This window comes from Corylus avellana, chromosome 6 (genome assembly GCF_965113065.1).
Source record: "Corylus avellana chromosome 6, dhCorAvel1.hap1.2, whole genome shotgun sequence".
In the NCBI taxonomy this organism is placed as follows: domain Eukaryota; kingdom Viridiplantae; phylum Streptophyta; class Magnoliopsida; order Fagales; family Betulaceae; genus Corylus; species Corylus avellana.
In genome coordinates, this window is record NC_142495.1 from 27,675,444 (window position 1) to 27,692,151 (window position 16,708).

General features: G+C 35.5%; 3 protein-coding genes and 1 non-coding gene across 4 annotated transcripts; 2 read left to right on the top strand and 2 right to left on the bottom strand.

Moving 5' to 3' along the window:
- The first annotated feature begins 1,375 nt into the window (after positions 1-1,375).
- LOC132188637 (actin) lies at positions 1,376-4,759 on the top strand. The gene is made up of 5 exons (XM_059603152.2): positions 1,376-1,636; positions 2,812-2,881; positions 3,047-3,440; positions 3,824-4,437; positions 4,529-4,759. The coding sequence occupies exons 2-5, from the start codon at positions 2,822-2,824 to the stop codon at positions 4,592-4,594; spliced, it is 1,134 nt and encodes a 377-aa protein (XP_059459135.1). The 5' UTR covers positions 1,376-1,636; positions 2,812-2,821; the 3' UTR covers positions 4,595-4,759.
- A 120-nt stretch (positions 4,760-4,879) lies between these two features.
- Positions 4,880-6,438, bottom strand: LOC132188639 (ENTH domain-containing protein C794.11c-like). Its single transcript, XM_059603154.2, has 4 exons — positions 6,128-6,438; positions 5,910-6,032; positions 5,590-5,751; positions 4,880-5,476 (listed from the first exon to the last, which is right to left on the bottom strand). The coding sequence occupies exons 1-4, from the start codon at positions 6,232-6,234 to the stop codon at positions 5,086-5,088; spliced, it is 783 nt and encodes a 260-aa protein (XP_059459137.2). The 5' UTR covers positions 6,235-6,438; the 3' UTR covers positions 4,880-5,085.
- A 1,547-nt stretch (positions 6,439-7,985) lies between these two features.
- On the bottom strand, positions 7,986-12,213 carry LOC132188638 (Nucleotide-diphospho-sugar transferases superfamily protein). Its single transcript, XM_059603153.2, has 10 exons — positions 12,039-12,213; positions 11,894-11,942; positions 10,984-11,090; positions 10,766-10,811; positions 9,733-9,867; positions 9,514-9,603; positions 9,250-9,381; positions 9,061-9,144; positions 8,845-8,909; positions 7,986-8,539 (listed from the first exon to the last, which is right to left on the bottom strand). The coding sequence occupies exons 1-10, from the start codon at positions 12,149-12,151 to the stop codon at positions 8,353-8,355; spliced, it is 1,008 nt and encodes a 335-aa protein (XP_059459136.2). The 5' UTR covers positions 12,152-12,213; the 3' UTR covers positions 7,986-8,352.
- Positions 12,214-13,685: 1,472 nt separating this feature from the next.
- TRNAK-CUU (transfer RNA lysine (anticodon CUU)) lies at positions 13,686-13,758 on the top strand. Its single transcript has one exon. It is a non-coding gene; the product is annotated as a tRNA-Lys (tRNA).
- Positions 13,759-16,708: the final 2,950 nt, after the last annotated feature.

A 16,708-nucleotide genomic window follows, 5' to 3' on the forward strand; every position in this document is an offset into this window, starting at 1 on the left:
TAGCTTAAAGAATGAGTAGGGGCTGGTACTTGAATTTGGTCCATACTGTTCCTCCATTTTATAATGGCTGATAGTGATTTTTTTTTTTTTTTTTTCTCCTATTCATGCTGATAATGATGTCAACATCAAAAAAAAAAATATTAAAAAAAAAAAAAAAAAAAAAAAACCTAGCATGTTTAAAAAAAATAAAATAAAAATCAAACTAAAGTACTACCCACTTTTTTTTTAATCATATGTTCTTTCAACGCACTTTTAATCTTTTTAATCTTTTGCTTCTTGGTTCTATCATTATTTATTTCTTTGATATTTAATATGTTATATTTACTATTAGACGTTGTTAATTTTAGTTGGTTGTTGTTACTAGTTTCGATTGCGTGTTGTTGATTTGTGTACAAAATTAACTAAATCCTACTACTTACAATCGTTTATCTTTCAATAAAAATAATAAAATAGAATTAGTCATATTATTTATTGAAAATAATATACTAACAAAATAGTTTGTACCTTCTGCAATGGCTAATACTTTACATTACATAAGAACTTGGATAAGCACGTCCAAGTAGACAAAAGTGGTGGACAACTATTCTTGGCTGTAAGAAGTTGTCAAATCTAGTTTGGAGCATACTTTACGCTAAATCAAATTTTATATTGGATTATAATCTATTTTAAAAATTTTCCTTTCTCTAAAAGAAAAAAAAAAAAAAAAAAAAAAAAAGTCTACAACTTTTCCCAGATGCCAGTCCATACTCAGAAGAAAGATGTCATTATTTTTTTCTTTTGCATCCCAAAAAGCATATCTCAAAGGTACAAATATCATCACTTTAGTGGCTTTTTTTTTTTTTTTTTTTTTGAGAAATACAAAATCATTGAACAATGTCTATGAAGGGAAAGAAGTATGTAATGAGAACAATGAGTTATGAAAAGGGTTTAATTTTTTGTAATCATTAATCTATTTTACTGGTTAATGGGTGGTGGGTTCAGTTCCAGCTCTACATTTAAAAAAGAAAAAAAAAAAAAATTGGCTTGCATCTTGTTATTTGATAGCAATACATCTTCTATTATTGAATATGAACAATTAAAACTTATTCTTTTAAACATAAACTCATATTTTATGCTTAGAGATGTCGTTATTGAATAACAGAAAGTAATCCAAATAAAAATAAAAACAAAAAGTCATAAATAGTAATTAATATTAAACACGAATGTAAGAGAATCCGGATGAATATTCTATTTATTAAATAATGTTTGTTTAATTTTAATAATTATATTTTTAAATTAAAAGAAAAAAGGTCAAAATAAAAACAAATATTACTACTAGAAAACTAGGAAATCGGAAGCAAGAGGAGGCACCAGCCATTAAATCAAAATCATAATTAGATACTCTGGAGCGGAGGAAAGCCAGTCCAGCCCAATGGACGCGTTCTCTCTCTCTCACACCTCCGGTCCAGATTAATTCCGGACTGTACCCACCTCCAAAATCCAACGGTTTACATCGCATCTCGCGCCTCTTATATTCCCCATTTTCCCATTTCGCCCTCCTCTGTCTGTGTCTCTGTTGTCTCTGTCTCTCTCTCTCTCTCTCTCTGTTTCTCTTTCGCTCGCTCACCCGCCTTCGTTCTCCGTCAAATTCCGAAAGGTCAATTCCCCTATCTCTTTCTCGTCGATCTGTTCAGTTATCGCTCAGATCCGTGCCTCTCTTTCGTATATTTTCGAAATTCTCATTGAATTTCTTGAGTTCATTTCTCTCTCTCTTTTTATCTTTCTCTGCCTCTCAGTTTTGATTAACTGTTTTTAGCATCGTGATCGATTGCATGCACAAATGTGGATATTTATGATCTTTTTTTTTTTTTTTTCCTGATAGATTTAGTTTTGGGCTTAAATTTTTATTTTTCTGTTATAACATTGTAAGATGAAAACGTGTTGGATCTAAATGGAAGGACGGAGGAAGGGATTGGCATTGTGTTAATCGTTTTCAATCTTTGTGCTTTTGAGAAAACAATAAAATGAAAATTGTAGGAAAGTTTAGTAAAATGAAAACAAGAACAAAGAACACGGAACGACCAATGCTGTCTCATAAGGTTTGTCTTACACGACAATTCTAACTGTGTCTGAATTAAGGAAAAGAATAAAATTTGGTACCCTTTATAGATCTATATCTGTTTAATCTTTTTCTGTTGTCTGGTTGAATGCATTTTTTCTTTGTTGGTGTCTAACTTTAGCTTTTTATTGTGAAGTGCTTGATCCATTCTGTTGTTGCTTTGGAAAAAATAAATTTGCAATTGTTGATTGCAATGAGGTGGGGTTACATCTATGGGAAATTGCTGTTACTTTGATAGCTTTTTGTGGGGTTTTTTTTTTTTTTTTTTTTTTTTAATCTGGGTGACATCCTTTTCCCTCCTGTCGATTTGATAGCCGTGGAGAGATGTACAGAGAACTATATAATACTTTGTTATTGTCCTGCTGACTTTCATACTACAATGCCCAATCCATGGTAACCCATTTGCAGCACGACTATATTTTAGCATCTATCTTTCTGTTAAATTGGTTTGATTTATGCATCTTCTCTTGTGAACTAACGGAAAATGTTTTCTCAATCAAATTACCTAAATACTAAAGAAAGTTGTGTGCGTGTGTGTGGACATGCGTGTTCTTGTGTTGTGTCTCAATTGGGTTGTTTTATCTGTGTGATGTTCTAGCCGATAGATGCAAGATAAGTAGAAAAAATGGAAGGAAGGGAACTCCTTGATTGGATTCTTGTTCTGGTTGATAAATATTGTGCACTTTTTGGACTTATCATAGTTTATCCAGCAGGTTGTAGAAGATGGCAGATGCTGAGGACATTCAGCCACTCGTGTGCGACAATGGGACAGGAATGGTTAAGGTATTAATTGAGTCCTCTCTTTGGTATGAATTTTGGTTTGATTTTTAATATGCAAAGCCGTTATTCACTGCTTAGTTGAGGTACTGCTCAATTTTCGGGCCTTTTCTCCCCTTCTTTCTTTTGAGCGGCGAATCTGAGAGAACTTACTATAATATTACATTTTAGGCTGGATTTGCTGGAGATGATGCACCACGAGCTGTGTTCCCTAGCATTGTAGGCCGTCCTCGTCATACTGGTGTGATGGTTGGGATGGGCCAGAAGGATGCATATGTTGGTGATGAAGCTCAATCCAAGCGTGGTATTTTAACTCTCAAATACCCAATTGAGCATGGTATTGTGAGCAACTGGGATGACATGGAAAAGATTTGGCATCACACCTTCTACAATGAGCTTCGGGTTGCCCCAGAAGAGCACCCAGTTCTCCTAACTGAGGCTCCTCTCAACCCTAAAGCCAATCGTGAAAAGATGACCCAAATCATGTTTGAGACCTTTAACACTCCTGCTATGTATGTAGCCATTCAAGCTGTTCTTTCCTTGTATGCAAGTGGTCGTACAACTGGTAAGTAGTCAAAAAAATTATTTTAGTTAAGCAAGGGTTTAGAATAGAATTCTTCATTGAGACTGATGCAACATCCTTTAAATACCCAAAATTGCATGTGTTCTGCATGTCTTATTTCATCTTAACATATAAAAAGTCTAAAATTATTGTCATTCTTACATGGTTTGTTGTTACAGTACAGTATGCATGTAGCCTAAATTTTTAGGATGTTGTCTCACCTGTTAGGGATCAATTGGTGTAACTTAGGCCCTTGACCATTTTTTTTTCTGAAACTAATAGTTAGTTTGACCCTACCCTCTAAAGGCAGTTTCAGGAGTCGGAACATTAATATGATGCATCTCTCTTCCCGTTGTTGTTGATGGATTGTTGCCCTTGCCTTGCAGGTATTGTGCTGGACTCTGGTGATGGTGTCAGTCATACAGTCCCCATATACGAGGGGTATGCCCTCCCACATGCCATCCTTCGTCTTGACCTGGCTGGCCGTGACCTCACAGATCATTTAATGAAAATTCTCACCGAGCGTGGCTATTCTTTTACCACCACAGCCGAGCGTGAAATTGTGAGGGACATGAAGGAAAAGCTTGCTTATATTGCCCTTGATTACGAGCAGGAGCTGGAGACTTCCAGGACCAGCTCTTCGGTTGAGAAGAGCTATGAGCTGCCTGATGGGCAGGTTATCACTATCGGTGCTGAGCGTTTCCGATGCCCCGAGGTTCTGTTCCAACCATCCATGATTGGAATGGAAGCAGCAGGCATTCATGAGACCACATATAACTCCATCATGAAGTGTGATGTTGATATCAGGAAGGACCTGTACGGTAACATTGTCCTCTCAGGTGGTTCAACAATGTTCCCGGGCATTGCTGATAGAATGAGCAAGGAAATCTCTGCACTAGCCCCAAGCAGTATGAAGATCAAGGTGGTGGCTCCGCCTGAGAGGAAGTACAGTGTCTGGATTGGAGGATCCATTTTGGCATCACTTAGCACCTTCCAGCAGGTATGCTGTCATTTCATACGTGCATTTTAACATGATCAGTTGCTTTTCTATGATTACTGATGAAAGGATTTTGCTTATTTCTCGAGTGCAGATGTGGATCGCCAAGGCCGAGTACGATGAGTCCGGGCCATCGATTGTGCATAGGAAATGCTTCTAAACGTTCAAGAACAGGATTTTTGAAGAAACAAACAGGAAGAAGTGCAGCTTGCAACCCTTTCGATCCAGCTTTGTTATCCTTTGATGTAATTCTCATGTGGGAGTGGTGAGTTTTTGAGAAGGCGGGGGAGTTGATTTGAAAATTCGTCCATTTCTTTCATTTATTATATATTTTCCGATTTTTTTTTTTTTTTTTTGGTATACTCTGAGGGAGTATTTTTGAAATATTATATATGTTTATTACTGCTATTTAGGATCCTCTCTTAGATATGATAGTTGGCTCATCCTTTTTCCACTGGCCAAATGCAAAATACATCGAGATCTAATGCACAAGAGAATTACACGCTTTAAGAATAGGTATCAGTTAACATCTTATAAAAGAGCTACATTAAAAAAAAAAAAAAAAAAACATCTTATAAAAGGGCTGCTGTGTAACAGTAAAAACTAAAAACTGAGGATGTTAACTGTTAGAAAAAAAGAGGACACTTAAAGCTAGTCTGATAGCAGCGATGCTATAGACTGATTTGCATCGTCACAAAATGGATGATCTTGATCTCCGGCGTATCCTTGCCGGGAGCCTGAATCATTTTCCGGCTCTTTCGGCACTGAGTTGATATACCGATGAGTTTGTTGTGCTCTTCTAGTCCCTTCCTTGATGGAAGAATTTTCGTTACAGTGAGAATTACATTTCCCATATATTTTGAGAGACGAGTTTTTCAAGGCTGCATCTGTTGAAGAGAACCGGAGGCCGAAGCTCCCAAACCCTTCAATCCCATTTGTTAGCTTTCGAGTTCTAGCCCTCTCTTCCTTGAGAAATGGCTCACTTTCCAGAAGCTTCAACACCCTCTCAGATGAGTTGGTGACACTCGAGCCCCAGTTGAAACTGCACATTTAAACAGAGGGAAAGCTTATTGAAACAGGGGTTGATTGGACGATGATGATAGTGAAAGGAAATGAATAGAGAGATCTTTATATGATGCATGCCAAGTTGCCAACCCTCTCTCGTCGATATACTGAAATCTTCCAATCTCCTTGATAACTTGTTTATCGCACTGAAACTCCTCCGCAACTCTACGTGGTCCATGGGTTAGAAGATGTTCCAATAGAACTAGAGCATTGTAAGAAACCCGCCAATTCTTTCTATCAAATTTCAACAACCTGAATTTGCAACCAAAAAAAAGAGAAGAAAAAATATTGACAGATTATTAAATTAATCATTTTTTACCAGCTTAATATTTTGAAATAAGTGACGATTTAACCAAAACAAAAAAAAAAAAAAAGCGCCAATCAAATCGAACAAGAAGAAACTTAGAGACCTCTTGTGTAGAATCTCCACAATTCTCCAATAATCATCGACTTCAAAGGCAGCCCGAGAAATTACTCCCATGGTACGTGTGTCCTGTGGCCATGCATGTCCATTTGTGGCTTCTTCTGTCATTCTATGAATCCCACCCACAAGAACCCATATCAGAAACAAATCCAAAACTCCCATATATATATATATGAACTTTTTCAAGAGTAAAAAGTGACTTACAGCTCTGCAGGAGTGACATCCGTCAGCGCCAATCGGGCAGTTTTTATCTTCTCTGTCAAGAACAAGGAAGCTTGCCTCTTGAATCCATGGAAAAAATCACTGCCCATGTTGCTTTTTTTTCAATGGAAAAACTTCAACAGGCCTCTGAGTTAAGGGAAAAGGTGATAAAAAAACTCATGACACAGATTCTTTAGGAAGCCTTATCAACGTACGTAAGAAATGCAACCACTCCATTGTTTACTGCAATAAACCCCAACTGTTCCATAAAGGTGGATTTGCTTATGTAATGAGAGGAAGAATACGTGTTTCCACTTTCAGTTGGAATTATATGAAAAGATGGTGGCCATTGACATGGAAATTTCCAAGTGAAGTATGGTTACCCTCTTATATATATATATATATATATATATATATATATATATATATATCCTATTTCCAATTAATGAAGGAATGGCTTCAAAAACTAGTTGCAGCCAAAATATTGCAATTCTTACCAAAAAAGGCGGCTCCATCATGATGTAATCCCAAGTCTTATGTCTAGAAAGAATAGGTTAGGCATGGTTGTTATCTACCTACTTTACATTCACAATTTGTACGATTTCTTTACATGGAGGTAACTTGTGACATTTAAAGAGTGAATCAAATGATTCAAATCCTCTGTTGAAAGATTGAGATTTTTTGCTATTAAGTTGCCCGAATTTTTATGACAGATAAAAGATAAGAGTTGTGGGGTTCATTCTCTTAAGCTAATAATTTTTTTGTGAAGAGTCATATTAGAAACCACATTTTTATTTCATTTTGTTGATGTAGTAGTGTCAATCAAGTTTGATTTATAGAATTATTTCTTCTGTGAAATTTAGAATGCCTAATAATAGTGTAAAAGAGTTCTCAAAATCAGTATATTAGTGTGTTTGTGTAGATAAATACTTTATGATTTTGGAATGTTTTAAATTGAAGGTTTTAAAAGGCCTTAGATGAAGAAAGTCACATTTGGCACGAATTATTGGAGCTTTGAGCGATCAAATCATGAATAAAAATCATGATCATACGATTTAGTGATTTGATTTGGATCGTAGGATGATGATGTATGGGTGATCATACCATAACAAACATGGTCATCCTCATACCAAATCATTTCCATGAAAGGTGATAAGTTATATGAAAAGAGAAACAGTGCAACTCTTGGCTAAGAGTTGCATTGCATCATATAAATAGAATGTGAGGGTCAGAATATTCATACATATAATTCTCTCTGACATTTTTCGTTTCTCTTTGTCCTCCATCAAATTTCCACCCAAATGGTAACAAATCTTTCTAGCGAAAATTCTTTCATAATTCAACATAAGATGCTTCTAAGGTAAATCTAACGGTTGGATTTACTAGACCGTTAGCAAAGTCAACTATAAGATCAAATTAAGTTTAAACAAATGGTTGAAATTAAGTGATCGTTAATAATAATTACGGTCTAATAGTTATAATTAAATAACCATTAATAATAATTTAATATAAAGGTCAAAATTAAGTGTTTGTCAATATTTGATGGTCATATTTTATTGACTGTTAAATTAGCAATTAATCACTATTAGTTGTGAAATTTTATGTTTATCAGTGAACACATTAAAACTTTGATTTGATACAAATATATACTAATATATTTTGCACTTGTACTTTCTTAGTTGATTAGTTTGCATTGTCAAGTACAAGGAGACAACTAGTGCGCTTAGACTAAATCATAGCTTGAAGCCAGTCGGTACTAGGTAGTTTGTGTGGTTATCAGCTGGATCACAGGTTCAAGCCTTTGTGCCTAACATGTATTCTCCATCCCAGTCACTAGCATTAACGATTATTGCAGTGAAGCAATATCCAACATGTCGTCCATTTTTTTTGGTAAATATCCTACATAATTCAAGCACTTATTTGTTGTGAAGATCAGGTCAGAATCTGAATTTTGTCAGAAAAAAATGTACCCACAAAGAGCGAAGGGGGAGAAAACAAAAAAGAAAAAAGAAGTACCCCCAAATAATTTTACATGCTGAAACCCTAAGGTAAAGATCATGGCTTTGCATAAACAAGCTCCAAAAATTGCAAAATTTTCTTAATGGAAATGCTCTTGAAAGAAAAGAAGTGTATACCCTAATGCCTAATCAGGTGTGTCGCTTTTCTTTCTGTGGTATTGCACTAGGTCGAGTCGAGAGCACAATGCCCTTCCACATGAACTCCAATACTCAAGTAGAAACTGTCCACATTCGGGTTCGATATCCCACGGACATAAGGGCAAGCTCCCAAAGCATATTTGGTATGCTCAGTGGATTCACCTTGGATCCAGGAATTTCAGACCAGTTGACAGATATCTCGAGCATTTTGATGTCAAACCACTTGCATAGAAACACTAACTCAACATCAAAACACCACCTGCAGAGAGTCCATAATGCAAGTCAGTTCCCTAACTTCCCTCAACAGGTTCTACACATAAAAAGAACAGCCATCACAAGTCATTTCCAGAAAGGGAAGGGAGACCAACCAAATTGACTAATGAAAAATAAGAAAATAAAAAGATTACCCAGCCATGAGACCCTCTTACATTTCTACAAATTCGACAATGAAAGGATAGCATGGAAGGGTAAAAGAATCCTCTATTCTATTCAATAAGAAGAGCAAGCATCTGCATGATCTCAATGCAAAATGCCTCTATGAAAGTTGCATATCAATCCAGTTACCTCTTTAAACGGATGTTTTTGAAAAGCTTCCTTGCAGCAGCCCTAGTAAACATCTTGAAACCACACTGATGCAGTGATGAGTCAACATCAGGATAAAAATTGAAGTGTAATTTCCCAAGATAGAGCTTCATGGGTAAGCATAAATGAAGTCCTGGACTTCTATACTTGTACCAACTGGAGGTCAATTAATATTACCAAAAAATGAGGCAGAATTACCTGTGTGTCACGAATTCCAGAACCCGCAGTCAAGAGGACCACAAGATGGAAACCCTTCATCAAAAAGTTGCGGTACCATTTCCTCTGGGGCATATAAGCGAAATGATTCAACAAAGTAGAATATGAAACAAAATTGCCAAAGAAACGAAGTATAAAGCATATAAAATGGGCAGCATTAGAAGACTGAACTGTAGCCAGAGCTTTCTCCTCAAGATGAGCACGAGAACCAAATGCAGCCATTGGGATATCAGATATCCTAAAACTCGAATTGCTAGCTGCTGAATCTCCAGGCTGAGATTCCTTTCTGGCAAAAGCATGGATCTGGTGGGCATAAGAAAAGTATAAAATCAGGGATTTTACAAACCTGATTTTCAAGTTTCTCTAGTATAAAATCTTATCCCAAAAAAAAAAAAAAAAAAAGTTTCTCTAGTATAAAATGACGATGATACAAACCTGACTTTCAAGTTTCTCTAGGTCATTAACCTTAGTTGCTCCATCAGCATCCAGCATTAGAAGTAATTCACCACGTGAATGAAGCATGCCCTGTTTTACAATGCTTTCACAGAGGTAAAGAGCTTCAATCAATTGTCGTCATACAAAGGGGATAAAAAAAAATGGAACATCCAACAACATCAGAACATGTTCACAAGAGATGGTTCGAATTAGACTCACTTTTCTGATAGCTTCTCCCTTTCCATGATTTGTACCAAGAAGGATAACTCTCACATTGTCTACAGTGTATTTCCTTACAAAGTCAAAAGCTACTCTTTTTGTCCCATCAGTACTTCCATCATCAACAATCACCACCTGTTAAAAATTCATCCATTTGAAATGTAAAGGAGTAGCAGAAAATTGAAGTAAAAACTCAAGCTAGCAAAACACATTGCATAATTTTTTTGAAGGATATAGAAACATGTATAAATTAAAATAATGAACTGGCTCAGAAATTACTAGAAGAAAAGCAGCATTCTTTTAAAAATGAAAGCTTGTGAAAATTAAAAGGCAGGACTAAAGACCACATTTTGGATTCTCGTCCCAAGGCAATGCCAACATAAGCACACAGAAGGCAGTACCTGGCAACTAAGAACAAGACAAAAACCAAACTGCGCAAGGGAAAGCAGCAAGTAAATGTAGATGCCTCTAATGAACAATGGCTCAAGCAAGGAGGGCGGGGTGATTGAAGGTAATATTCATGAAGTGAGAGTTCAAATATTAGGGGCAATGGTTTACTCAATTAAACATGCTAAGGAAGATTATTTACTATGTACTGAGAATGGTTTGAATGCCTTATTTTTTTCTTTTTTCTTGTGTGTGTGTGTGTGGGGGGGGGGGGGGGGGGGGGGGGGGGGGGGGGGGGGGGGAGGATGGGGTGGTGTTATCTTCAATGTGTTGTCACTAAAGAGCTTTACATACTAGATCCACAAAAATGATCAAGCACAAGATCCCATTTTTTGAAAATATTACAGAACCCAAATGGGAAAACTAATCTACCATCTGCTTGTATGGAGGAGCCCTCACAATTCATATCCATTATATTGTTAAGGCAAAGCGCTAGAAAGATAGGCATCCCAATTTGAATTTCATTAATAGAACATGAATATGACAATGGATACAATCTGAGGGTTGCAATCAATGATACAATCATCCCTCATGGCCATCATAACCAACTGAGATGATCCCGAAACTGAAAGGAGAGAAATGATACCTCATAAGAAAATGACTTATCCTTTGCTGCACGTTGTTGAAGATAACTACAAAGTAAAGACATAAGTATCACTAAGAAACTCTCTTAGCAGTAGCTGTCAACATAAATCACTATGGTAGTAGGGGTCTGGTTGTCATGCTTAACTACAAACAAACACCAAAAACACATAGCTTGTTCAAAAAGAAAAGTAGAGTGCAATCAATTATACTCTAACTTACTTCATAGTTTCCTCGAGAGCTCCAGGAAGTCTATGCTCTTCATTGAATGCAGGGATTATTAAGGATATATACTTCTCCGCTGGATCAGAAATATGTGGGCATGGAACCTAAAAAATAAAATCATTCTAGAAACATTAAAATCATACCAAAACCACTACAAACACAACATTGTAAAGGGAATAAATTTATCAAAATAATGCTACCAAGAGAATTATTATAAGTCTTTGCAGACACTTTTTAAGTCCATATTTTGCTCAGACACTATATACTCTTCTCAGACTCAACAACAATGTCGACTTGACATCAGAAGTTTATAATTCTTCTAAACCTTTATATATATATATATTAAGCAGATTGTGCTAGGGTTTTATCATCTAATCTTCTCTGAGGGGATAGCTTCTCTTTCCATAGAATGCATCACCCAGGACCTTTTACCTCAACGACAAAAAGAGAATAATAAAATGGTTCGATTTAACTAGGGCATGAAAATGGTGACATAGATTCTTTGATAGAACCAAGCTGACCTTGCTATTCAGTTAGAGAACTACATTTCAGTTTGCCCATTTGGCGTATGCTATGCATTTGAATTGCTACATTTTAGTTTCCATTGTGTCAATTGTGTTTGGAACTTGTGCATCTTAAAATTGCTTTTACACTGAATTGAATCCATAATTCTTCCTAGAACAGCTACACATTTCATTAACTTCACCCATTTGTAAGTCCTCAACAAAGATCAAAATTGATTGCTTCAGATAATTTCTTCACAAAACAAGAACGAATTTCAATACCACAGAGTAACAGGAAACTAAATCTCAGGAATTTCAAATCCCTAATACTCCTAAAAATCCTAATCGAAGTTAAAAATGTATGTATTTCTATGTATGTACGTGCAAGTGCAATGTAGATTTACCTGTTTTAACGAATTAGGGTCCTCAAATATCGCGGGAGCTTCGACGTGCCTATCAAAGGATTAAATCAAATATCAAACAACAAATTAAGCATTTTATTGGAAAGGAAGAGATTTTGAGAAATTTGATGTGGGGATTGGAACGTACGCGTGGTTGTGCCTTCTTCGAGAAGCTTCGAAGAAGATCGCACAAACTAAGCCAAAGAGTGCGATCAGAATGAGGGCGAGCAAGAGCTCCACCACCGTCCACAGAAACCCCATTTTCGCTTGCGGAGTTTCTGTGCGTATTGGTCAGCCTCTAGTAAATAAGCAGGTTTGACAATTTTGGTTAGTTAATGTGGTTCGGAGTAAACTTGATTTTTAAAAAGGTTAAATACCTCATACCCTTTTAGGGTTTGTCAACTTTTTTTTTTTTTTTTTTCCTGAAATTTCACTTTTATCACAAGACCCCCTGGAGTTTTGATAAAAGACTAATTTAGTCCATCCATTAGTTGATCGTTAGGACTGACACGTGGACCAATCAAATGTTGACACGTGACACACACACACACATATATATATATATATATAAAATTTTAAAAAAATTATTTATTTAAAAATAAAATTTTAATTTTTTTTTCTTTTTTAAAAAAAAACTTGGGCTTAGCCATTTGGGAGTGGCCAGAGCCTTGGGGGTGGCCGAAACCACCCCCAACCACCATTGGGGGTGGTTTCGGCCACCCCCTGGTGCCCAGGGGGTGGCTCGGCCACCCCCATCCGGCCAGATGGGGGTGGCTAGGCCACCCCATGGCCAAAGGGGGTGGCTCTCCACCCCCAAGTTTTTTCCTTTTCTTTTTTTTTTTAATTTTTATTTTTAAATAAAAAATTTTTTTAAAAAAATTAAATATGTGCCACGTGTCAAAATCTGATTGGTCCACGTGTCAGTCCTAACGGCCAACTAACGGATGAACTAAATTGGTCATTTATCAAAACCCCAGGGGGTCCTGTGATAAAAGTGAAACCCTAAGGGGGAAAAATAAAGTTGGCAAACCCTAGGGGGATCTGAGGTATTTAACCCTTTTTAAAAACTATTTTAAAACGGTAAATGCTAAAGGCCCAACTTTTAAAAAACGCAGTTAACCATTTTGCAATCCTTAACCATTTAGCCAAATGGTTGTTTGATTTTGACTTTTAAAATTGCAATTCAGTCTTTAAAATTATACGTTTTTAAAAAAGCACCTCATTACCTTCGGATTTGAAAACACATATTTTCTGCTTTTTCAAACAACATTTTAAAAAAAAAACAAAACACACACACACAATCCCAAATAATTTATTTTTTGCAATTTAATTTAAAATCTCACTTTTTAAATTTTTTTTTTTTTTTTTAATAAAATTGCAATCCCAAACATACCCTTAATCCGGTTGTGTCGATTTACTTTAGTTGTTAATTTGTTAATAATTAATCCTAATACGATATGACGGGGCGATCAACTCGGCCCGTTTAATACACAAATCATGTTGGGTTGATCCAACTCATTTTATAAATAGTTCATATTAGGCCAATTGGTTAAACAACTCATCCATGGTTAAGCAAGTTGACCCGATATTGACTGTTCAATCGATTCAACTTAGTAGTGACACAAATCTGATTATATCAAATGTTAGCATGTTAATTTTGTATTAGGTTTGTATTAACTTCGCAAATTGTTAGCTCTACTTAAGATTCATAATGAATGGGATGGAATGGTTATAAGTTATACTCAAACAATATAGAATACGTGTTATATTGTTAATCAAACAACAAGAGCCATAAGCCCGTCTAGCTCAGTTGGTAGAGCGCAAGGCTCTTAACCTTGTGGTCGTGGGTTCGAGCCCCACGGTGGGCGCCTTGAGATGGTAGATTAAATCTGTTTTAGCCTACAACGTTTTACTGAAAAAAAATATGAAGCATATATTAATAGGTTTTTTTTTTTTAGCACGTATCGGTAGTATGATTACAGAGATTTAGAGGGATTCTTCTAATGATTTGATTATCAAAGCCTTCAACATTTTCTTGCAGCACATATATACTGGCTAATAGGCAGTATAAAACTACAAAGGTCTGTTTCTGATGGATTTGTTCCTAAAACCCTAGAAGTTTCTGAGTACAATTATGTTCCAATCAGAAGATCATAACATTGAGTTGAATGCCTTAAGCAAGGATGCATGGCAACATATACCCAAATCACCAGAATTTCTCAATAGCCTGATGCTACAATTACCATAACAAGTTTCCTTAAGGAGAAGACCATGCTAGTTTTAGATTAGGAATGATCACTGGATAAAGATTGTAGTTGGGACTTCATGCAGCATAGATGCAGTGGATCATAAAAACAACAATACTAGATTTACAGTTCTTCTCAAAATTAACCAAGAACAAATCAAGGAATTGATACAAAATAATAATAATAATAATAAAAAGTCAAAATCCTACTAAAAAAATAAAACAAAACAAAATTTTCGAATTACGTTTAAACGGATAAAAGTCTCATTCTACCTAGCTTGCGATGAAATCCCCGTTCAACGAGATATCGATTGTTTCAATCAAGGCTCGATTGTTGTTGGAACTTCATGCATCCTAGGTGTAGTGGATCACAGACACAACAGTACTACTAGATTCACAATTCTTCCTAAAACCAAGAATAAATCAAGGAATTGTGGCAAAAAAAAAAAAAAATCATATAAACCATCATAAACCGCAGATAAGCCCGTTCTAAATGAGTTTATATGTAAAAACAAGTCAAAATCTCACTAAAAAAAATGAAAGTTTGAATTGCATTCAACCGGGCATCGACGGTTTCGATCAAGGCCCGTTTTGAGCCAATAAATGTTGTAATTTGAAAATCTTGATGAAATAATACTTTATAGTCTTTTGAATAAGTTTTCCAACACAATCAAAATTGTCTTCCTAAGATATTGAAATCTCAAACTTCAAAGTCACTTTTTTATTTTTATTATTGTTATTATTATTATTAAGGAGGACCTGCTTGAAAATTGGCTTTCATCAGGAGTACTGAAGAGCAACAAAAGTGGTTCTCATGTTCTCTTTTTCTACTGGACCCTTGAATCAGTTGTGTCACACCAACTTGCCAGGGAGTCAGGAAATACCATTAAGGTGGGATGTCATGAAGTAGTTTGGTTCTTTAAGGCTCATATTATTAACTTTTATTGTATTTTCTGCAGTAATTGAAGAGCTGTTTGCAACAGATATTTCATGTGTCACTTTCACTTTAGTAATGCTATTATCAGCTTTCAGTTCCCATTATGGTACCAACGTTTGATTATCCATCTTGTGCTAACATAGTACTGTCATGATACTTTGAAACATTGCAGAGGACATGCCTCATTTGAAAGAGTATTGTCACTTAATACAGCTTTTATTACATTTTTTTTATAAATTGATGTGGTAATTCAAGTAATACTTGTTATGTCAACTACTAATTAAATAATTAAATTGAAGTAATATTACTCTTCACACTACTAATGTTGCATGTACTCTTAGGTGACTTTTTTTTTTACTTTCTGAAATGATTGACACGAAAAGCCATTTAAAACACACAATGTGAACCCGTGTGAATGAAATATGTATGATAAATGAGTCTAATAAGTAGCATTACTCATTAAATTCATCTACCAACTTTTGTTATTTACTCTTTTAGGAAACTTCACTTTAGACCTCCGAACTACCACGTGTTTTGAAAAAACTCCTCAAATTTCAAGAACTTTCAATTTAACCTCGTAAACTTTCAATTTAATTCAATTGACCCCCCTCCGTCAGATTCAACCGTTAAGCCCTAATAAAAATGACTAAAAAGATCAAATTACCCTTCAATTTTTGTTTTTTTTTGTTTTTTTTTTTTAATTAAGGGTAAATTTAAAAAAAAATTAAAAAAATGTTAGGGGTATAAAGGTCATGTTATCACTTTTAACGTTTAAAATCTAACAAAATGGTACATTTCATCAACTTGAAAGTTTAGGGAATGAAATTGTGAGTTTTTAAAATTTGCGAGAGTCTTTTTAAAATACGTGATAGTTTAAGGATTAAGTGAAGTTTTTTTTTTTTGAATTTTTTTGAATTTTTTTTTTACTACTGAACTAGTACCATATGAATTTTTAGGAGAATTATAGTAAAAAAGGGAAGTAGTTAAGGCTATGAATGTTGATTTAATTATGAGATGAAGTGAAAGGGACTTGTGACCGACAAGTGGCAAAAGACTTTGCTCAAGCAACCACTTTGGTAACATCAACAACACACTTGACCACATGTTTGTTTACTACTTTGAGAGCTTAAATTATAGCAATGGGGGGAGTACTGCTAAACTGATCAGCTATTTGGGCACGGCAAATTAATTATTCCGTACATACGCCATGTGATATATATATATATATATAATGCATTGCCATCGCATGCGATGGAGCTAACCATACACACTTTTCTTAAAGCTCATTTATGATTTTTATTCAAGTTGCTTCAGAATTTGGACACAGAGATGTCCAAGACTCATGTGAAAAAAGTGGTTGGCATGGGGTCTTTGCCTTCTCATGCCATGATTGAGACCACAGAGGTGGCCAGGAAATGGGAACAAGAAAAAAGAAATTGTTTTTCCTTTTCCTTCACTTTTGTAGACCATAATTCTGCGGTGGAGAAAATGGCCCTTCACCAGTCACACACTACCCCTACCCATTATTTCTGCTTTTTCCATCATGCCAAACAGCCTTTTGATATGCATTCTCTCATGAGTCATGATCATCATCATTGTCGTGCATGGCAATTGGCATCCATCCATCCATTTATAG

Coding starts and splice junctions, on each gene's coding strand:
- LOC132188637 (XM_059603152.2), top strand. CDS start 2,822: ATGGCAGATGCTGAGGACATTCAGCCACTCGTGTGCGACAATGGGACA. Junction 3,441..3,823: donor TGCAAGTGGTCGTACAACTG/GTAAGTAGTCAA, acceptor CTTGCCTTGCAG/GTATTGTGCTGGACTCTGGT. Junction 4,438..4,528: donor CACTTAGCACCTTCCAGCAG/GTATGCTGTCAT, acceptor TCTCGAGTGCAG/ATGTGGATCGCCAAGGCCGA.
- LOC132188639 (XM_059603154.2), bottom strand. CDS start 6,234: ATGGGCAGTGATTTTTTCCATGGATTCAAGAGGCAAGCTTCCTTGTTC. Junction 5,752..5,909: donor GTGGAGATTCTACACAAGAG/GTCTCTAAGTTT, acceptor TTGCAAATTCAG/GTTGTTGAAATTTGATAGAA. Junction 5,477..5,589: donor CAGTATATCGACGAGAGAGG/GTTGGCAACTTG, acceptor TTAAATGTGCAG/TTTCAACTGGGGCTCGAGTG.
- LOC132188638 (XM_059603153.2), bottom strand. CDS start 12,151: ATGGGGTTTCTGTGGACGGTGGTGGAGCTCTTGCTCGCCCTCATTCTG. Junction 9,382..9,513: donor TAGAGAAACTTGAAAGTCAG/GTTTGTATCATC, acceptor TATGCCCACCAG/ATCCATGCTTTTGCCAGAAA. Junction 9,145..9,249: donor AGGAGAAAGCTCTGGCTACA/GTTCAGTCTTCT, acceptor TATATGCCCCAG/AGGAAATGGTACCGCAACTT.